The 23,079-nt window shown below is 44.5% G+C and overlaps 1 protein-coding gene across 10 annotated transcripts in view; it reads right to left on the reverse strand.

The window, feature by feature from the left end:
- Window positions 1-23,079, reverse strand: part of LOC135323515 (zinc finger protein 462-like) — a 117,374-nt gene that overhangs the window by 20,881 nt on the left and 73,414 nt on the right. For 8 of the 10 annotated variants that reach the window (XM_064500215.1, XM_064500209.1, XM_064500216.1 and 5 more), the window contains exon 7: window positions 15,041-15,232. The exons of 1 other annotated variant lie outside the window; for it this stretch is intronic. In XM_064500215.1, the coding sequence (XP_064356285.1) occupies window positions 15,041-15,232 (192 nt within the window). Of the gene's footprint in view, window positions 1-15,040; window positions 15,233-23,079 lie in introns of those variants that run through there. One more of the 10 variants, XM_064500219.1, reaches the window with a different exon arrangement.

Raw genomic sequence — 23,079 nt, forward strand, 5'->3', positions numbered from 1 at the left:
CGCTGCCACAGAGGTTATACGTGCTTTAGAAATGAAAAACAAACCACCAACAACAAAACAGAAATACACAAACAAAACACAGGGAGGAGAATGTCTCCAGGCTCCCCAGCTTCATCACCAGGTGAACAGCAAAGACAAAGACAGAGACATGAAAGATTCTGGTAAAATATATCAAGTTCTCTTTTGTTTCTTCTATCTGAGTCTCATGAACAGAGACTAGATCACAATACAACATTTCTCCTTTTGTTCTCATTACTACTACAGCAGGTTTGCTCACCATAGATGGCTCACAATGAGTTCTACGCATTCAAATCTTAAGGCTTTCTTTTCCCTTTTGTTTGAAACAGGCTCCCTGCTCCCTCCACGTTGGCACGGGCCTAAGGAGAAGCAGATTTCTTCAAAAGTCGACTCTCTAAGGTAGCAACCATGTGCTCTCACTCCTTTTAGAATATGTCCTCTAGGCCAAGAACAATACAGGGTTCAGAGTATATTTGCTAACTTGCAGATCTGTTGCCCAGTGTCTGGGCTACCAGATTCATTACTTCTAAAAGCTCAAAACACAGTTAGGCACAGCTTTCCTGACAAGGATGTGACAGCCTAACAAAGTCCATAGCACTGGAGACAGTTCTCTCTCTATATATATGCACCATACAAGCTGCCTATAAAACACAGATTAAAGGCTAGGTTGTAACTTCTTGATCCTTTCCTCAGCAAGAAGGGTTGACAATTTCAATCATGTCATCGAGATTCCCAACCAAAGCCTCAGTGATGTCCACTGCTAAAAGTGTTAAAAAGCCATTTCTGGTTAAAAGGGTTATTTTCAAAATGAGGAGTTTTGGTTGTTGTTGTCTTAATGATCCATTATATTTTATTTCACTCATTTTTATTTTCCCTATAGCCTGCTATCTATTATTCCAGTTTTCAAACTTTGAATCAGGTATTTACATATTTCTGTGGAAGGTGGTATGTAAAAACTATACAATTAGAAAGCTACATGTCTATTCCCATGGTGGGGGAGAATGTATAAAGCAACTTTCCTTGTCATCAGGAATAGCCAAAAGCAAACTGTACTGCTGATATTTGACTCATTTTTTTCAACCGGAGTGGGTACGTACACCCCTGAAGGGACTGTGGCCTGTGGGTGACCCACGCTGGAGCAGGGGGACACAGAAGAAGCTGTTACACATACCACCTCAACCTCCTACACCACCCATTTCCTTATTAGAGGAATTTTGATGAATTGAATGTAACTTGTGGTGAAAATAAGGGAAGACAAGACTGGGGATGGGAGAGCATAGATGTTTGTGTAAGTATTTGTTTAATTGTTTGTGTTCTTTTTTTCTCAATACTCAAATCAGTGATGGGAGGTGTGTGATGGTTGGCAATAAATTAACACAAATAAGATTCCCCAACTCCAGACTGTTTTGCCCACAACAGTAATTGGTGGAGAACATGGGCAACACCAGGACCTGTCATGGGCCAGAGCTGGAATAATTGGAATGATTTTGAGTCTCCAGAAGGAGCCTTGATTCTGTTATTAGGAATCTGCGTTGTTGTACTGTGGTGTGAATGGTGGGCCCGTTATGTGTTTGGGGGTGAGCGTGAACATTGAACAGTTGGGAAAAGAAGGGTTCAAAGAGACCTGAGAAAATGGTACTGGGATGGGAAGATGATTGGGGGGAGATGGGATAGCGCCTGCTTCAAGACCATGCTCTGGTTGCCTGGAACCTAGACTACCTCCAAGTACAGAATCCAAGAAAATTAGCCTGGGAGTTGCAGAAGGGATATGATGCATATAAAACACTAGGAGAGAGATGTACTGCTTTGCTGTGGGAATGTGGCAGCACATGTTGTAGGCTTCAAGTGGAGCTCCGAAAATATCAGGACCACTTAACAGAGGTTGTGAATCAAGCGAACGTTCTCTTCCAGAGTAATGGTTTGGTAAAGGAAGCAGTAACAAATTCTCAGCACGAGGGGAAAGCCTTAATCAGAATTTAGTAGATAGTGGTGCTCAACTGGCCAAATTAAAGACTATGCACCGAGCCACTACAGGAACAGTCAGAGAGCACAAAATGTCTGGTGTGACTGCCACGGACTGGGATCCTTAAACCTGGGATGATGATATTTGGGACTCTAATGACGAATTAATAACAGAAGCCTATCAGGCAGCCCCAGTTACTGTAATTAAACAGACCTATGCAAACAGGGGCACTGTTCCCCAGAACGTGACCACTCAATGGTCCTTTATTCAGAGCAAGATTAAGGATGTGTGGGAAACTTACCACCAACACCCTCCAGAAACCACCTTGCAGTGGCTATGGAGGTGCTGGGAAACCAGAGCAGGCAGGATACAGCTGATGGCTCAGGAGAGCAGAGTTCTTGGGGGTTTGAGACCTATGCCACTTGTAAATGCTGCCCTATGTAACAAGGGTGGATTTTGGGATCAGCTGATGGAGGGATATGTTGAGCAATGGTCTGATCCTGCTGACCCCACAAATAAGATATCCCTATGAAGACACTAGGAAGGAGGAGGTAATCAACTGCAGTTGCTTGGGTTGCTGGAATGTGTTCACAGGCAAGGGGGGGGGAGGGACCACAAAAAAGTTGTGGTCAACTGATGCCATGACCCCAAAACTCCGACAGTTGGACACGGTTACTAATGCATCTCTGGTGTCACCTGATAAATTGGTGGGATGTCCTGTTGATCAAGAAGTAGTGACCTATATGTACCATACCAGGGGGAGCATGCTAGAGGACGAGGCAAAGGTCAGCTGCATGGCCAAGAGTAATACCAAAAGTCTAGTGGTCTGGTTGACCTTAAAAAAACATCAGGAGGGAATGGGAATTCTCCATGCCCCTGCCCTACACACCAGGATTTACGGATATTCCTGAAGGAAAAGGGGGAGAATATGACTGAGTGGGATGAAAAAAATCCCTCAGAGATCTAGCGCTGCAAGTCAAGAAATTGCGAATGCAAGGGAAAGGTTGGAGCTCAGTTAAACCATTGGCTCCTCCTGCCCCAACCTCCAGGCCACGTACTGTTCGGGTAGCTGAACTGAATTTACTGCATTACAGGGGCCTCACCACTGACCTGGCAAAAAATAGGGATAACTGAATCTATTGGACTATCTGGGTACCTCAACAGCATTATGCCCTAGCGGACAGTGCCCTCATCATGTACTAGTAGTGATAAGCTGGTAGTCACATGGAGTGACTGGGGGACAGATGTGCCTGATCCTAGTGGAAGGGAGCCTCAATTTGAATAGATGGGATTGGTATCCCCTGCCTACTGCCGTTGCCATCCTTAATCTTTCTTGACTGACAGGGTTGGAAGGCTTTGGGTCATTGGAATAGGCAGTGTAGCTTGCACACGAGATAACCAGCAGCAGGACTACCTGGGACTCTCTACTGACCCCAACATTGTTGGATGTGCTGAGATAGACCCAGTTGTTGTTCCTTTGGCAAAACAAGTAATTTGCCAAAAGCAGTATTGAACCAATCAAGGAGCCAGCAGCGAAATTCAAAAATTAATTGATTCTCTCAAAAAACAAGGGGTGGTAAGATGAATGCATTTTGGAGACAACAGTCCTGTTTGGCCTGTATGGAAGCCTACAAGAGAGTGGAGGTTAACAATAGACTTCAGTTTTGAACGAAGTCACGTTTCTGTTAGCTGCTGCAGTTACAGACACGTTACAACCCTTGTATGAGCTAGAGGCCAAAAAAATATACCTGGTATGCTACAACTGATATTACAAATGCCTTTTTTTTCAATCCCTCTACCCAAAGAAGCAAGACCCCAATTTGCCTTCACCTGGAGTGGTATGCAATACAGCTTTAATTGGCTGCCCCAGGGTGGAAACACAGCCCTACCATCTGCCACGGCATCATCCATGAAACCTTAAAGCAACAGATCTCCAGAGAACTTTTTCACTACATTGATAATGTATTGACTAGAGGAACAACTCCAGAAGAGATGCTAAGTAAAGAGCAACAAGTAATCACTGCCTTCCTCAGTGCTGGGTTTGCCATTAAGCACTCCAAAGTAAAGGGGCCTGCTCAAGAAATACAGTTTCTAGGTGTGCAATAACAGGATGGATGGAGACATCTCCCAGGTGACCAAATTGCTTGGATAAGTGACACGGACCCCCCCCACGCAATAAGCAAGAAACTCGAGCCTCCTTGGGCATAACCAGGTTTTGATGTATGCACATCCCCGGTTATAGCCAATTGACCAAATCCTTATATCAAGTAACCTGGAAAGAATCAGTTCAAACAGGCAGAGGAATAGCAGCAAGTTTTTGAACAGATCAAGCAGGAAATAGCCCATGCAATGGCATTAGGACTGATCTGGGAAGGTAGTGATGTAAAAAATTTGTTATATACCAGTGCAGGAAAGAACAGCATCATATGGAGCTTGCGGCAATGTGCCCCTCAAAATGAGAGGGAGGCCACTGGGATTCTGGAGCCAGAGTTACAAAGGGGTAGAAACTATACCCCTCTAGAACAAGAAGTCCTGGCTGTATATGAGGGCGTTCTGAGTGCCACTGAAGTGTTAGGCACAGAGCAGCCATTGTGGTTACGCCCCAGACTACCAGTCCTCAATTTTATGTTCAAGGATTCAAAATCCACTAGAGGAAGAACCACCACCACTACGTGGCAAAAATGGGTCCTGGCCCTTACTCAGCAGGCACGTATTGGTTCAGGCTCCAAATTGGGATTAGTTGAGCTTGTTAGTCAGTGGCCAGCAAATCAACAGTACGAGGAACACTGAACTCCTTGGGCAGTTGAAGCCCCAGTGTATGATGAATTAAGTGCTGAAAATAAACAATGGAATTTGTTTATTGATGGATACTGTAAGATCACAGCAGGAAATAGGAGATGGCAAGCCATTGCCTGGAACTCCTCCTCAGGAGAAGCTGCTACTTGCAAAGGGACTGGAGGCTCCAGTCAGTTTGCAGAGGTAATGGCCTCGAAGATCACCTTGGAACATGTTCCAAGTATGTGTGTGCGTGTGCGCACGCGCACACACGGATGGTGGCTAATGCAGTATGAAAATGGCTCAAAGAATGGAATTGTGATAATTGACAGTGGCAAGGAAAAATAATTTGGGCAGCAGAAGAATGGAAAGCAATACCACAGCTACTCAAAGAAAGACCTACTTTAATACGTCATGTTAAGGTGCATATCTCAAATTCAAAGGCAATTCAAGAGAAGCACAATAACCAAGCCAACCACTTGGCCCAAATTGACAGCATAGATTTGGGATGGGAGCATAAAGGGGAATTATTTTTAGCCAGGTGGGCCCAGGAGAATGCCAGGCATGCTGAGAGGGATCAAACTTATTGCTGGGGGGGGGGGGGGGCAGGAATGACGGGACACGGCTTAGACTTGTCTCAAGAAGCCGTAATGCAAGCAATTAGGCAAGGTGAAATCTGTGGAATGGAAAGTATGAATGTTTAAGCAGCATGTATGACAGGAGAAATGGGTGTCAAGTAGATTACATAATGCCTGCTGGTGTTGCTTGGAGGGAAGGAGGCCTATGTACAATAGTAGAGCTATCACGGGGTGGCTAGAAGCTTTCCCCACTCGGAAAGCAAATGACAGTACCAACCTAGAAGGAATAAACAAACATCTGTTGGCACCATGGGATGCCACTTAGAGTCAAATAATGGAAGCCATTTCAAAAATATCGCCATTCAAGAACAGGCCAAGGAGCATGGAGTAGAATCTGTATATCACATTCCTTATCACCCCCAGGCAGCTGGAAAGGTAAAATGGTACAATGGCTTACTTAAAACCATGCTGAAGGCCTTGGGGAAAGGGAACCTCAGAGAGTGGGAATCTCACCTCCAAGAAGCTGTGTGATTAGTTAATACAAAGCCTGGATTCCCATCATAGTAGCCCTGCAGAAAACCAAACACCTGGGGTTTGATTGGTTGATAAGGTACCAGCCAGCCTTGGGACATTTTTCACCAACCTCAATGAGTACCGTCTTTTTCATGCCCATTCCAAAGCCAATGAAGTCAGTGGAAAGATATCAACTGACTTGAGGAAGCTTCTGATCGTGCCATTTACCACACAGCAGAGGGGAGCGTGAGCAAGTAAGAGACTGGTTATAAGTTGTTTGTTTATTTTTTTTAAGCAGCAGCTGAAGGATGACTAGTGAGGTGCATCAGAAAACAACCACCAAGGAGCAGTTCTTTACCAGGAGCAACAGAACAGTGAATTGGTACAAAGCAGAAGGAACAGCATTACCTTAAATCAGCAACACATTTCTACGTTGGCACCTCCATCCATACCTGCTCAAACCACTCAAGCACAGGCTGTCCCAAGCAGCTCAGCATGTGCTTAAAACACTCTGCTGATTTGAGGCATTAATTAGGTGTTATAAAAGCCTAGTCATTTACACAGACTTGCACCAGGGTACACCAAATTGATGGAGACCTTTTGGTGGTGCTGCTGCTGCAACAACAGGATGCCTGGATGTAATGGTGGAGAGTGAAGGAGGAAGATAGAATTTTTCCCTCAGAATTGCCTAATAACTGAGTCATGGCTGTACACAATGCAAGTTCCACCTCAGTCTTTTATGCATACAGAACACAGGAAGTTGGGAGCACTCCAAAAAAGCGTTAACAATCTTGGCCCAAAGCAGGAAGAAGGGTCCAGCTTCCCATGTCTGAAGAAAGTAAAATGGCCTTAGAAGTCTATATCAAAGTCAGAAAGCAGAAGAAAGACATTAAAATGAGGAGAGGGGAGAGTCAGAAAAGTCATATTAAATAACATAATATGTGAAGCCAAAGAAAAGACGTGGAAGGGAAAGAAAAGGAAAAAAGAGAAACAGACACCGAGAAGTAGGTCTGAGTATATGATAGGAAAAAATTACCATTTTCTTCTCTTAACAGCTTCAAGGCATCACAAGAAAATAAGGGATGTTTATATACCTGTCATAAGGAGGAACAATCTGAATACTTAGCCTTGATTGCCAAAAAAAGAATACCACTGAGATCTGTTTTTATAAAGAATTTTACATAGAATGAACATGAGGAACCTACTGGGCCACTTAAAAAATGCACTGAGCAAGCTAACAGCATGGCACAGTCTGACATAAAAGAAAGGGTACCCCACAGCCATGCCAAGAGGCAAAATTAGTAGTAATTGAAGCAGCAAAACACAGAAGAACAACAGGGAGACTGCAAATCTCATTACTGGAATTTTAACTATAAAACTTACCTACAGATTATCTGCACAGAAAGAATAACAAGATTAGCAAGATGTTAAATTCCTGCCTGCATTATGGTTCTAAAAGACTTCAGCATCCACCCTCTGAATACAATAGTGTTCTCATACCCAAAAGCTCCCTGAACAGAAAACAACAGAAATGACTGTTTACACGAGCTCCATTGACAGAGCCATATATGAACGTGGTAGTTTGACATAGGGTTGGGACTGGTTAAATGTGGTTTATCCTCAAATTACTCCCCTATAACTAAGCTGTTAATCGTTGTGTCCTTGCCAATGTGTGGAGAACCTTCCAAGAGGTAGACTGTGAGTGCCAGTGACAGCGACAGCCAATCATTAGGCGCTGTGGGAATTTGAGCCAATCAGAAGCAGGTATTCTCTACCCAATCCTTTAACTGACGGGGTCTGCAGTGGCTTGAGGAGAGACACGGCAGAGACCCCATGAGAAACCCTAGAAGCACCTGAGAGCAAATGGCAAGGATCCCCCAGCCCTGCACCCGGAATGCACACTGTGTGGATGGCTCTTGCTACCCTGACCCACCCAACTTCCTTCTGGATCACGTTGTCTCCCCTGTGGGACAAGGAAGTCATGTTAGAAACAGCTACACTGACCCACCCGGCTTCTCTCCTGGACTGCACCATCTCTCCCGTGGAACAGGGAAGTCACGTCACTTGTTAACATTAAATATATTTGCGACTAAAAGTACTTTGGTATCTGAGCCCATTTAGTCTCTACACTGTCAATTCACTCTCAAACTGCAACAATGAATTACTGCAGTGTGCTGGTAATAATGCAGTTCTGAAAGCCAAAGGAAGTCTCAGTGACTTAGTCTCAGTAAGGGGTGGGGAGACAATATTTCCAGAAGTGCCTAAATCACTTTCATACCTGAAAAGCAATCCTGACATTCTGAAAACTTTATCCAGAGTACAGACACAATGACTCATACAAACCGTCAACTCCGCTGAATGTCGTCATCTCTTTCAAAAGAGCCTACATATGTGAAAGGAATTCACGGTCTCCACTACAATGGAATGCAGAAAATGCTGGTTTAATACGTGCCTGGACACCATGGGTTCATACACAGGGTAAAAATATACAAGAAAAACCCACTGCTGAAGCAAAATGAAAATTCAAGTTTTATATGCTGCATAGAAGGTATGAAATGTGTGTCAGATTCCTGACAGAGGAGAGACTGGGAAACTTTCATAAAGAAAAAATATTTAAAATTAAGATTCTTATCCCGTTACATAAAACTCATGTGGAAGTCAAATTATGCTCTAGCTATTTGTAGATACTTTAAGAGCCATCGATGGACATGGACACAACAGCTAAACACTTAAAACAACCCACCTAAAACAAGCAACAAGAACAAAAATTCAGGACAACACGTGTAAATATTTAAGTACCAGTCACAGAGCAGCAGTTGAAAAATTAGAGAAAAAGAAGTATTAAAGAAAAAAAAAATCAAACCAGTGCTTCATCCTTTCAGGATAAACAGAACTAGACAAATCTAACACAAGCATTTAAATGCTTGCAGAATCAGGGTTGGGGATGGAGGGAAAAATATTGCTTAAGTAAAGCAATAGACTCGCTGGTTTGAATGAACTGAAAAGTAAGCATATTATAGCTGCAAAGTACTAATAAAGAAATAGCTCAATGACCAAAGGGAGAGAGAAGCAGATAAAATTGAAAACATCATACTTTCCTGGTAAATCCATACTAGAACATCAACTACAGAGATCTACATCTATGTGACAAAAGAAACTGGGGAAGGAGACATTTAGCTCCCGAGTTCAGAACAAACAAAGAGTGAGCGTACAAAATCTCAACAAGTATTTAAAACCCCTTTGGGGAAAAATGAGAATGTAATATCAAGTAGAGACATTACAGATCTGTGAGAGGAAGTCCTAAAGAGACAAAGAAAAATATCTGCAATGCTATTTAATTTAGCATGCATGGATTTACATAAAGAGATGATTGCAACGAAGAATGCCAGAGAAACATCAAGGAAGACAAAGAGTTGAGAAACTGTATTCATAACTTTTAATCTTTTTTCACTTTTATGTGCACACCTATTTCTGAATGGAACCAAGAAAGGATATATGCTATGCAGCTTCTTGTGCTAATGTCAAATTCACTTATAAGGGACATTAATCTAAAAAGTGAAAAATAATAAAGAATTTTATCTTCTGAATTTCACCTTCTGAATTCCTTTATACAGAGACTCATACTGCTTCCTATTGAAGTATCTGGGAGTTTTACAATTGAGATCAGGGAGAGAGTGGTAATAACACACTATATAATAAAATACAAAGAAAAGCAAAGGGAATTGTTTAAGTCTTCGGAAAAAGTAATTAGGGAAAGAAGCTGTAACGTATTATTTCTATCTGCTCAGAGGGACCAGCCCAAAAGCTTCCCATCTCCTCCTGTTCTCAAGTTTCCAACACCAGGAATTCCTATTAGCGTGAGCTTTCAAGTCCTCCGTTCATCCACAGAACAGGTATGACACAGCCAGAAACATTGGCTGAATCCCAATTTTGCTCGACCAATACTCTTCTTTACATCTGTCCTCCTCACAACAAAATGACTTTCCTGGCTTCATCTCAACTTAGTTTTCCTACAATTCTTCAGCTAATTTGCCCCAAATATAGTTACTTTCATGCTGAGCACAATACTCTCTTTCAAAGCCCCAGCTGTTCTCCCATTTGCTTCCTTTGTAACAGCAACTCCAAGCCAGTACAGCATTCTATCCTACAGCTTGCTTTTTCCACTGCAGCTTTTCTTCATGACGCAGAGACGATCCATGTGGAGCACAGTATGTTTCCCTTCTCCTGTCATTTGTAGCATCTCTATTTATTCACTGTCTTCCATTTAAAGTAAGAACATTGCAGGCTGAGAGCCTCCTGCCACCTGCACGTACTGGATGATCAGTTCAACCTATTTATTGGTCAAGTTTCAATCCTGTATTCTCATTATTTGCTACTCAAGCAATAACATTCTGTAGTCTAAATACTTAAAAATAACCTAAAAATAAGCCATTTGTCTGTATTTCAAACATCAGGATCTCTCTGTGCACACCCATTTCCATAAAAAGCATAAAATAACAAGTTGCCTAGCTATTCCTCATCTGTTGAACCAAACTCAATCTGCTAAAGGGAAGTGCACTTAGATACAAGAGGAACACAGACAAACTAGATCTGGCAAGCAGCTATGGCAAGATGTTGATTTAACCAATCTTCCAATGGGACTTATTGGCAACAGGCTCCTTTCTTAATTTACACAAATTTTCCATCTTCTATCGACTCTTCATTCAGGCCATAATTTAATCAAGCAATTATTTTTGGCACTAGTAACCAAACTCAATCTTATTTTATTATGCTCTGTGATTTCTTTCCCATTTTCATATGCGATTCTGTTGAGTCCCAATTCCACCTTTGCCCATTTAGTTCAAGCACAAAAAGCTCAGGACCAGAAAGGACCATATCAGTCAGCAACTTGACATCTCCACGAACACAGCCAATGAGGGAATAAGTATCTCCCTCTATTCCACAGGTCACAAAACATTTCCCAACACTCTGTAGGAAAAGGCCAAAAGTCAAACTATTGTGTGCCACTGGAAGAGAGCTGGAGAGAACAAGGGCATCCCTTAATGCCCTAGGTCCTTGAAACGGCAGGTAATTTGTTCAGTAAAACTTGTAAGAAGTGAAAAGAGACCTGCACTTGTTCTGCTAGTCCTACCAATCTGACTCAAGAGAAAAAAAATCCCATCTGATGCTTAACAAGCTTGGTCACTGGACACACCACAGGGAAGGAAAGATAGGGAATGTCTGAGGGGAAAGAGAAAACTTACTGTGGGTTGGAGAAAGAAGAAACAATGTGGAAGAAAGAACCAGAGTGAAAAGAAGAAGATTTAATTTGACATTAAGAGTGAAAAGAAGGACATGCAATATCATTCCTGGGGGGCACAAAACCAGAGAAACAAGCAGAACAAGGAAACACCCTTATGAACTGTGACTATGGCAGTAAAAGCAAAGGCATCCTCTATTCAGCAGTGTACAATCACCATCTTGCATCCTTACCATGGATGCTGCATTTCCAACTCACTTTACAATTTAAGCAATTAGACATTAAAGATTTCTGTGAATTTGCAATGTAGTCTCCAATTCTCTGCCTCCCTGATCTTAAAGCAGCCAAATGAAGGACTCAGACCTCAAAAGGGCTTTTCCCCCCTCCCCCCAAAGAAAAACAAACTGGGGGGGGGGGGGCTAAACACAAAGGAAAAAAAGTCAATTTCCCATTCTTCCATGTGTAATAGTCCTATGACAGCTCTACTCCAGTGTCAGGGTTCCAGGGTATGAGGATTCCAATATACTGTAGTCTTACCCTAACAGCTGGATGGTAGCCATAAAACACTAAGAGATAATGACAACAAAGAAAAAGAAACAAAAAAGGTGAAAATTCAAGGAATGGTCCTGCAAGCAACAGGTTTAGAGACTTTCTGCCCTGCGCAGGAGGTTATAAAACACTTCTCATGAAGGACAACACTGCACAGCAATTAAAAAAAAAAAAAAAAAGGTAAGTTACAAAAGCATATGTTACAAAAATAAATAAATCAGGGATAACATGTCTGAGCACATGGAAAGTCTGCCTCTCTTCTGGAAGGTGGAAGAGGAAGGAGAGCAGCTCTGTGCCTTAGTAGTTCTCAATAACAATCCTATCTCACCAGTGCTAGATGAGAGACTGTCTTTAAAAAGCCTCTCTTCCCCACAGTTCTCTTCTGGTTCTATTCTAGTAACCTGCTGAAGGCCCTTTGAGACCCTCAGGATTTCATCTGTCAAGGAACACAAAGAAGATGCATCCTGATTATATAATATCATATTTTAAAAGAAGGTGTATGGGAAGGTATTTACACTTCTAGGTCCCGTCTCTGGGGCTGTTTTCCGAGTTGAGCAGTTTTGTACCTAGCCAGGCTCTGGCAAATCAGGGCAGATGCATTTATATTCCAGACTCCAGGTGAGGCAAATCTTTTTTTCCACTGATAAAGGCTAAAGTTCAGGAAAAGCTGGAATAGGGCACTGAGTGTTTTGTTTTTCAATGCATTTGCTGCTGCAAGTAATTAAATGTAACAAATATGTTGATGTGTTGTGTACTGGGAAACTAAAAAAAAAAATTATAGCTCTGACTCTGTGCATGTTGTGCGATGTGTGCTTGTATTAATGATAGATACTGTTTGGTTTGCATGAGAGTTAAAAGCATAATCAAGTTTCAAGGACATACATGAAGTGTGCTGCTTTCCACATTGTAGAGCTGGCTACCACTAAAAAGGAAGATCTTGTGCAATGGCAGTGTGAATGAAAAGACATTAGAAGTCATATCCACAAGATGTCTGGTTTATCACTCTCAATTCACCGTGTTCTCATGGTGATCAAACATTCTTAATTAGTAAAAATTAAGTGTTATTTGAAATTATTGTAGTCATGATATAAGTAAACTTATGAGGCTCCAAGTCTTCCATATATCAATATAGAGTAGTACCTTGTTCTACAAAGCAGTTAGGCCAACGGGGTTGGTCACAAAATAAAGAACTACTCAAAATAAGCAATAGTGGAAGCCAGGGCGATTTATGGCAAATATTTTACATACTCCCAAGAAACTTTTGCTGTGCATGAATAACACCAAACCATTTATCAATCTATTGAGTCATTTAGTTTTATGTGAAACAATAGGTTTCACTTCTGGATTTCTCCAGTTTATGAAAGGAAGGCAGTCCACCACCTCCACAGCCTTCAAATAACAAGCAAATACACATAACACCAGTACTTATGCAAACAAGCGTCTATTTGCATGGGCATTCTCCCAAACTGGTGGTCACTCTGCAGATAAGACCTGGTCATCTGTTTTCCAGTGTTTAATCCTATAACATTTATGTGCCCACCTTGCTTTCAACCCTTCTTTATTGACAGAAATGGTGGTCTTTTAATATTCTTATGACTCGACAACGCAGACAGGATGATTTCATTGCCTTGCGCTGCAGTCAACAGGAACAGAGCTAAGCCTACACACATAAGGGTTTCCAGTACTGCTCTGTGACACATACTACCCTACTGTATGACAATATTAGCATTAAATTCATACAACACATCTTGGTGGAGATCAACTCAGATATGTTTTGGCTCTAATGAAGATTGAAAACACATGACAAAACAGATCCTTGGGGGGGGGGGGGGGAGAGGAGGCACAGACAAAATCCACAAAGACCAAACATTTTGACAACTTTCAATTTATGCTGCATTTTCACTGTGTAAGAACTCCAAAGCATTATGCCACATTTCAGCATATAGCACAAATAAAAGTAAGTAATAAGTAAGTAAACCCAAACAAACAAGCCACACAACTGAAAACAAACAGAACAAAACTATTTATTTTTTGCAGAAGAAAGAATACCTGTAAAACTACTAGAAGAACAAAACTTTTCACTGCAATAGCAAACTTATTGTTTCCAATAGAACTTGTTTGTTGTTCAGAATGACAAAAACAGCCAGTGTCCTTATGCTACACAAAACAGTGAAAAGTCATGCTAGTGATTACCATCAGCTAGTCTTTCACATCTGTTTTTTTGTTTGTTTTCTTGTTTTTAAGAATTGGGTATTTTACCTCTAGGGAAGTTAGAGTACAAAGAACAGATTCTTTATATAGCAAAATATCACAAAACACACAGAAGATCAAGTAGGTCTTCTCACAAAGAGCAGCAGCTTCTGATGATGTCTTGCTAACAAAGCTTTCCCCACTGACTCATTTTATAGATTGACACAAACAGTTACACTACTGCTCTGGGATAGGAAATATATTTCAAATATATTTCAAAAAGAAATGCAAACAAACTCCCTCAAACCTATGGAAAGAGTTGAACAATTTTCCTTTTCCTAAAAATCTCCCCTACAATTTTCCGGAACATCTACTAACACACCTGAACCTTTTAAGTCCTGCTACATTCTCCTCCACTGTCAATGCAACTCATCCAGGAGTCAAGATGGCTTCTTGTCCAAGAACCAACTCTTTCCTTAATTGGCAGCCCAAAGTATGTTGCATAAGCTACTACTGCAAATATCTGAAAGCTTGTCAAGGTATCATACTACATCTCTCCTACAAGTCTGCATTTTCTCTACTGACTACACTCAAAAATCCCCTTCCTCCCCCTACCTCCCAGATATCTTCTTCCTGCTCCTCGTACACAAGGGCACAACAGCTTTCAAGGAAAGCAGGGAAAGGAAAACAATTCTCAGAGCCTCTTTCCAGCAGACAAAGAGAATATTTGGAGGTACTTTTTAATGAGCTCTGTAGCAGGAGCAAGAGAATAATTACTTTTACTATTATTACAGGTCTACTTTTTAAGCTTAATCATATGGCTACACTAAAGTGCTCTGCTAACAAGATAAAGGGATGTTTTTCAGAAGCACAAATGGAATTAGATGTTCCCTTTCCTATTGACTTTTAATGGGAGCTCTGCCACTGAACATTTCCTATGTTGTAAATCTTTGCTGAAAAGTAAAGCCAGCCTGACTTATTCCAAAGGCCAACTATTGGCAGGACAAGTTGGTGATATACAAACTAGTGAGGTTCTACTGCAGGTCAAGTACTAGACCACCACATTTATTTTTGTTTTTCATGCAACTTCAGATTTTTCTTAATGACCAAAGGAAGCTGCTTTTCAAGTAAGCTGGCTGCCTTAATATTTTTTTTAAATAAAAACATTAAGTAGCATCTTAGACAATTAAATTATTGCTCTGAGACACCTCTTACCATTAGAGTCCTCCACCTCTTCAGCAGGAGCGCGGTTCTTGGAGGTGTGGTGAGCATGTGAGGCTGAGAGGTTGACAATGCGGGGTCTTGGTAGTGTCAGTGCTTTCCCATGCACTTTCAAGGAATGCTCTTTCAGCTGGCTAATTGTCATGGTGGAAAATGTGCAGGAGGAACATTTGTAGGCATGTTCACCTGGGTGAGTGAAATACAGGTCATCAGCTCACAAAAGAAACAAAATGGGGCCTCCATCCTTTTCCTACTGAATTCAGCAGTAAAATTCCTATGGATTCCTTCAGTGTGAGGCTGATCCCAAAGAGAAAAACTATGTGCATCTCCCTGTTGAAGCAGTTTGGAGTCTGCAGGTACAGCCACCTACTTAGGACCAAAGTTCTGGTTTCTGACAACTGCAGATCCTTGTAAAGTGACTGATGCCAGAAAACAAAGACCAGACTCTTAGCATGCCCCTATTGCATGGTATAAGAAGAAAACAGAATCTTGGATGAAAAGGAAGCTACTTGACTAGAGCATTTCTAAATTTCTTTGGGAGCATAACAAGGGTGAAGTCCTCTATGTTTTTCCATGCGACACATCCAGAATCATTACTAAAGAAACCAGAAGGAGACTATAAAATGTTAACTAAGGTCCTTAAAAAACAAATGCGCACGCGCGCACACGCACACACAAAAAAAAAACCTCTCCCCTCCTTAATTTGAGGAGGGTCCCATTTTCCTTATATGAAACCTGCCTCCAGGCAGGAATGAGCTCCATAGAACTAGTAACCAAGTCAAGGTTGGTTTACCACAAGAAGTGGACGTGGCAATACCAAGAGCAGTACATATTTATAGGGCTAAGGGAAAACATATTATGGAAAAACACTAAAGGACGTGAAAGAACAGCAGTAATGAACAGGAGTGAATTTGTTTCCAAATACACTCCAAGTCATAAAGATAGAATACAAAGGGGAAACAAATTCCCAAGACAAGATTTGTTCTGCATTAAGCATAGAAGAAACTGGAAGAAAAAGTGAAAATATCCAACACAAGTGATATGATATGCGTGGCAAGTAATTCTCTGGAAGTGCCACTTCCAGGCACAAGGGCTACACTGACTATATGTGAGTTGTACATAAAATGCCAAAACTAATACAGGAGTGAAATATTCATGAACACTAATGGAAAGACAAGCTCTGGTTATGAAAGCAGCAGAAAAATGTTTTCCATTTCTCAACAAATTTAGCAAACAAGGTTCTTGAACAAAATGGTTTCAAACATCAGAAATAAGTGAACAAAAAGAGAACATGAGAAAAAACAATATTGCAGCCAGTCAGAACAAGCACACGAAGAGATCGGCAACCATTCTAAATAAAAATACCACCCTCAAACACACACACTCCTATACTAATCACAAGGACAAAAAACAGACTCTTAGAAAACCACATCAGTGTATCTGAAAAAGAAAAGTTCAGTCTGAAATGGTGAAACAAGAAGTCCCACATGCTTTTTTTTTTTCCAAATTACATTCTGCACCTGCATATTATCTCACAGAATTATCATTTTAACAAAGAGAAAGACAATGCTTTTCATTAAGCATATATAACGGACTGATTAATGGGACATGATGAACTAAAGATAAAAAGATATAAACCCCCACAATTTACTAAATATAAGAGATTCCTGGCAGGCACCAGTTGACTTGTAACATAAAATCACAACAAGAAATTAAAGCAAAATCGAAGACTACTACAAATTAAGAAGTTTAAACACAGCTAGTAAATATACTCACTATACAGCAATAACAGTTCAGGTGGAAACTACCACGTGAGAATGCGTTTGGTTTCAGAGGAAAAACTATGGTTTTCATCGATGTGACTCAACAGAAGAGTTTGAAAATTTTCTACTGCTAGTTTTGCATCATAGTTTTCACATTTGAACATATAAATAAGTATCTCTCAATTTCTCCATGCGACTGTCTCAACACCTGAGATGTATCCAAAGGATCATGTCCCAGATGATTAAGACCCTGAGCAAAAACTCTGGCTTATGTTCTGATTCAAGGTAAAAGCAAATAACATTACATTTAGAGATACTACATACAGTTCTGCTCCATACCACAGGAAGCAGCACATACTGAATAAGAACAAATGATAGCTAATACTGAATGGTACTATTATGCAAGGACACATTTTATAATAACTGGAGTTTGACCACTCCCCAAAAGATAATGGACATGAGCAGACTGAGCGAAAGACACAAGGATTTTTACAACCTCCAAGACACTCCACGCAAATTCATGGGCATGCTGCACATCTCCAAGCCTAAATAACATAACAACAGAGCTACAGAGAGAGGAAAAAAAAACTCCTGGTAACAAAAGAAAATCACAAAAACATTCTTTACTGTAAGACTGGGTAAAAAGATACACAAGGTAATTATTCAGTAGGGTCTATTGCTAAAGAATTGACTGGAAAAAAAACAGAAAATGGTTCTCAGAATAAATGCTGCCATATTTTTCATATTCATTAATATGACTTTGGTAGAAATGTGCTGAGAAGAAACAGATCACAAACCTTTAGAAACCCTATGCAGCGAGAACACCTGTGGAAGATCTGGTGAGGAGTCAGTGACTGGCAGAGTACATGACAGCAGCCCCAGAGTGCGCTCTCTACACACTGACCAAATTCCCATCAGGGCCAGACATGCATATTCCGTTTTGTCAACAATGTCTAGCTGCTTCCCGGACAGTAGCTACTCAAGGTTAGATTTAAGGGGCCCTTAGGATACAACAAGTGGAGTCCCGCCTGGGCGCCTGACCTGTGTGTCCAGCAGCCTCCCATCAGCAACCCCTCCATGCAGCTCCCCAGGCTCCCCGCGCAGCTTGGAGTGTTAGTCCTTTATTAAATCTATCCTGTTTAACCCCTTGTGAACCTTGAGTGTCTCTCTCTGCCAGTATCCGACCCTCTCTTGCCCACCCTGTGGTCACATTTGGCGTAGTCGGCAGGATACCGGTGTGGAGATGCCTCTTTGGGGGTGAAAGGACAAGGGGGAAGCAGGGAGCCGCATTCCCGGGTGGCCCGCTACAGGTCGATGGGCACCCATGGCTCGCAAGTTGGCAGAGTGGGTCGCCCCCACAGCATGGCCAGAGCTAGAGAGTGAGCCAGGGGTTTCCCCAGAACGGCTAGTGGAACTGGTTTCCAAGCTCCGTCTGGAAAAAGCAGGGCTGGCAGCGCAAAAGGCAGCAGGGAATCTGGGGTGGATCTTCCTGACTGCACTCCACACCCTGGACGAGGCGTTGTTGACGTAGCGCCAGCGAAACAAGCAGTTGGAAAGTGATCTCGAAGCCACTAAGGAGGCTCGCCAACTGACCCAAGGGGTTGCAACTGCAACCGTGGATCAAGCTGAGAAGCTGGAGCACCAGTGTGCTGTTATGGCCACCCACATTGCAAATTGCTGGCGGTGACAGTGGGGGTGGCGAGATGTCCATCCCCTGGCTGTGTGGGCACTGGTACGAAAAACGGATTGGGATCCAGAAACTTAGGATGGCAATGTCTGGGACCCCGACAAGCCCCCCCCAGCTCAGAGCCAGGCACAGAGCATGAGGGGGAGGTAGCGGCCCGGCTGGCGGCAGAGCAGCAGCTTACCGGACTGCATGCAGCCAATCTGCAGCAGACTAAAACTACTCGTGATTTTAAAGCATCAGAGCTGCAGGATATGCAGGGGCGCTACAGGCAGCAGCCCCGTGAAGGGCTGTTAGAGGGGCTGTTGAGGCTGTGGGATGATGGGACAGATGCGGTTTATTTTACTAGCGAGGAGCTCGACAGAATGGGGGCTCTGCCTCAGGATCCCAGGCTGCGCAACACCCTCTGCACCCTGCAGCAGCAAAACCGAAACGTTTCCCCCTCCCTAATGCAGTGGATGCTGGGCGCGGCGCGGTTAACCTGGCCGACTGCCGCGGGCATCGATGACGGGCTCACCGGGTGGACTACTATTGCAGCAGGGATAAACCAGCTGCGGCAATTAGGAATGTTGTCCAGAATTTACTCCCCCGAGTTTACCGGACCGGATCAGATCCCCATGAGCAAAATCATCCGGATTAAGATGCTGCAAACTGCCCCCCCTCACCCCCCCCAATCTTAAAGCGATGGTGCTACCTGAGATTGGTGGGGGGCAGGTATGGTGGGGGAAGTCGCAGCGCTGCCATCTCAGCTGGCAGAGGCGTCCTCTATTAGCAGAGATGGGAAGTCGGGAAATGGGCGGGTAAACGTGAAACAGAAAGAAAGGGCCAGTCGCGGCACTATGTTCCGAGACCTGCTGCGAGCGGGCATAGCATGGCAGGAGGTGGATGGTAAACCCAGCACAGAGCTGCTCGAGCGGTGGCTACGGCTCCAGCTGGAGCAGCGCACGCAGCCCCCGGGGGTGGGGGAGCACGGCAAGCAGCCTGGAGAGCACAGGGGGGGACCGGAGACACCCACTGCCCCGCCGGCAGCGTGCACGCAGGGGGAGCTGCCAGCAGCACAAAGAGGGACCAGACAGCATTGCCCCCGTTGTACCCGCTTCTCTCCGCAGCAGTTGCAGACTGAAAAGTGTTATATTTGCAGATGACAAAAGCCTGGGGAGGGGTGGCAAATTGATTCTATTGGACCCCTACCAGAAAGCCAGCAGCAACAGATATGTCCTGACCCCTGTGGATATCTGCTCTGGTGTATTGCGCACCCACTCTTCCTCCACAGCTACCCAGGCTCACACCATTAAGGCATTAGAAGACCTGATTGGGTTATATGGTTCCCCAGTGGAAATCCAAAGTGATCAGGGCACTCATTTTACAGGGAATGACATTCAACATTGGGCCAGAGAGCGAGGAATAGCCTGGACATATCATGTACCCTACCATCCGCAACGGGCAGGATTGATAGAGTGAATGAACAGGCTGCTCAAAGAGCAGCTGTGCAAATTGTCCCCTACTGGTACCCTCACGGGTTGGAGCAAAAACATTCACCAGGCAACTGCCTGCCTCAATGACCGACCACTGCGTGGCTCTACCCCGTATGCTCATTTCAAAGGGGAATCCATCAAGCGGCCGCATGTGCTTAAGAGTGCAAAGGCTGCACCCCCAAGCCTGCCTCCTCAGGCGAGCTGCGCCTGGAATGCAGGATTGGGTCTGCGATTATCACACAAAGAAATAACCCTGGAACCAGACAGCCACCATCTTGTGAGCATGGAGTTAGCAGTTGCCATACCTCAAGGGTATTATGGTCACTTAGCGCCCTGTAATAGTTTAGCTCTCTGGGGGGGCCGGGTGAACGTCACTGCAGGGATCGTTGACTCAGACTATCCTGAAGAGGTGAAGGGTGCAATCCATTACACCGGATCCCAACCCCTGTGATGTACACAGGGAGACCAAATAGCCCAACTGATATGTGAGCAGACAGGGGTCCCCACTATCCAGAAAGTAGATTCCTTGCGGCCCACCCAGCAGCTAGGTGGTTTCGGGTCTACAGGGAGTGCTGTGTAGGTGCGTGATCTGACTAAACCCGAACAGTCGGAAGGGGAAATCATTGCTGATGGCCCAGGAGACACCCACCTGGTACTAACCAAAGGGGAAAGTGTCCCAGTCTATGTCCCCTCTAGGACACTCTCACCCAGAGAACTGAGACGTGATGAATATGCTAAGCGGAGCCATAACATTGCTGCTCTCCATCCTAACCCTGTACACTGACAGTAGTTAGGACACCAATGGAACTGCGGTGATCACATCGAACCCAACATCCACAAGATAAAGAGCCTACTCCAAGGACTATGTGATGTAAAGTCCGAAGAATCAGCGTGGGACAACCCCTGGCAGTGACTGTCATCATGCCTGTTGAATTTAAGACTATGGGGAAAACGCATTATGCTCCTGGTTCTGGGCTGATCAGTTTTGTGTGCATACATGTTTTAATTTACTATATATACATATGTATATTCACTATGATTTAGTTGCTTGTACACCTTAGCTTTTTAGTTAGGCTAATACCTGAAAGGCATGTCTGAACCTTGTCCACACACTGGTGGCACCAATACCATGTCTCTGTCAGTCAGGGGGTGGAGTGTAGTGAGAACACCTGCAGAAGACCTGGCAAGGAGTCAGTGACTGGCAGAGTACGTGGTAGCAGGTCCAGAGTGTGAAACTACACACTGACTGAATTCCCATTGGAACCAGGCATACCTATTCCGTTTTGTCAACAACATCTAGCTGCTTCCCGAACAGTAGCTAGTCAAGGTTAGCACAGCTGAGATAAAGACATACTTCTAGTAGATTTAAGGGGCCCTTAGGATGCAATAAGTGGAGTCCTGCCTGGGCGTCCGACCCATGCGTCCACCAGCCTCCCATCAGTGACTTCTCCGTGCGGCTCCCAGGGCTCCCAGCACAGCTTGGAGTGCAAGTCCTCTATTAAATCTATCCTGTTTAACCCCTCATGAACTTTGAGTGTCTCTCTTCGCCAGTATCCAACCCTCTCTTGCCCACCTCGCGGTCACACCCTATTTAACAAGTCATCATACAAAGCACTAACTAGGCTACAAAAGTCAACCATGAAATGATATACTTGTATTATGCAAAAGACAAGCAGAGTAAACAGCATCTGCTATTTAAGTTCAAGAACATGCATTCATAATCAAATAAATAAATAAATAACCTACGTGAAGAGAATTGGGAAGTAAATGAGAAATGCATACTACTTTGGAAATAAAAAGTCAGGCAGGTTCAAAGCACATAACACAAATTAGCCCAAATGAAAAATGGCATAAAGAACAAGAGACTCAGGGAGAGAAACAGAGATAACATGACCCAGAGAGAGAGAGAGAAAGAGATTATGTGCCCCAGAAAGAGAGATTGTGTGACCCAGAAGGGGGGGGGGGAGAGCGCGAGAGAAAGGGAGAGCAAGTGCGCACGCATGCAACATGGGGAGGGAGAGAGATTGTGCAACACCGAGAGAGAGACAGAGAAAGGGGGGGGGGGAGAAAGGGGGGGGAGACACAGAGAGAGACACAGAGAAAAAAGAGAAAGGGAGGGGGAGAAAGGGAGGGGGAGAAAGGGAGGGGGAGAAAGGGAGGGGGAGAAAGGGAGGGGGAGAAAGGGAGGGGGAGAAAGGGAGGGGGAGAAAGGGAGGGGGAGAAAGGGAGGGGGAGAAAGGGAGGGGGAGAAAGGGAGGGGGAGAAAGGGAGGGGGAGAAAGGGAGGGGGAGAAAGGGAGGGGGAGAAAGGGAGGGGGAGAAAGGGAGGGGGAGAAAGGGAGGGGGAGAAAGGGAGGGGGAGAAAGGGAGGGGGAGAAAGGGAGGGGGAGAAAGGGAGGGGGAGAAAGGGAGGGGGAGAAAGGGAGGGAGAAAGGGAGGGAGAAAGAGAGGGAGAAAGGGAGGGAGAAAGGGAGGGAGAAAGGGAGGGAGAAAGGGAGGGAGAAAGGGAGGGAGAAAGGGAGGGAGAAAGGGAGGGAGAAAGGGAGGGAGAAAGGGAGGGAGAAAGAGGCGCAGAGAGAGAAAAAGAGAAAGAGGCAGAGAGAAAGGGAGAGGCAGAGAAAGGGGGAGAGGCAGAGAGGGAGGGAGGGAGGGAGAGAGGGAGGGAGAGAGGGAGGGAGAGAGGGGGGAGGGAGAGAGGGGGGGAGGGAGAGAGGGGGGAGGGGAGAGAGGGGGGGAGGGAGAGAGGGGGGGAGAGAGAGGGGGGGAGAGAGAGGGGGGGGAGAGAGAGGGGGGGGAGAGGGGGGGGGAGAGAGGGGGGGGAGAGAGGGGGGGAGAGAGGGGGGGAGAGAGGGGGGGGAGAGAGGGGGGAGAGAGGGGGGGGAGAGAGGGGGGGAGAGAGGGGGGGGAGAGAGAGGGGGGGGAGAGAGAGGGGGGGGAGAGAGAGGGGGGGAGAGAGAGGGGGGGAGAGAGAGGGGGGGGAGAGAGAGGGGGGGAGAGAGAGGGGGGGGAGAGAGAGGGGGGGGAGAGAGAGGGGGGGGAGAGAGAGGGGGGGGAGAGAGAGGGGGGGGAGAGAGAGGGGGGGGAGAGAGAGGGGGGGAGAGAGAGGGGGGGG

This window comes from Dromaius novaehollandiae, chromosome W, assembly GCF_036370855.1.
Source record: "Dromaius novaehollandiae isolate bDroNov1 chromosome W, bDroNov1.hap1, whole genome shotgun sequence".
NCBI classification, from domain to species: Eukaryota; Metazoa; Chordata; class Aves; order Casuariiformes; family Dromaiidae; genus Dromaius; species Dromaius novaehollandiae.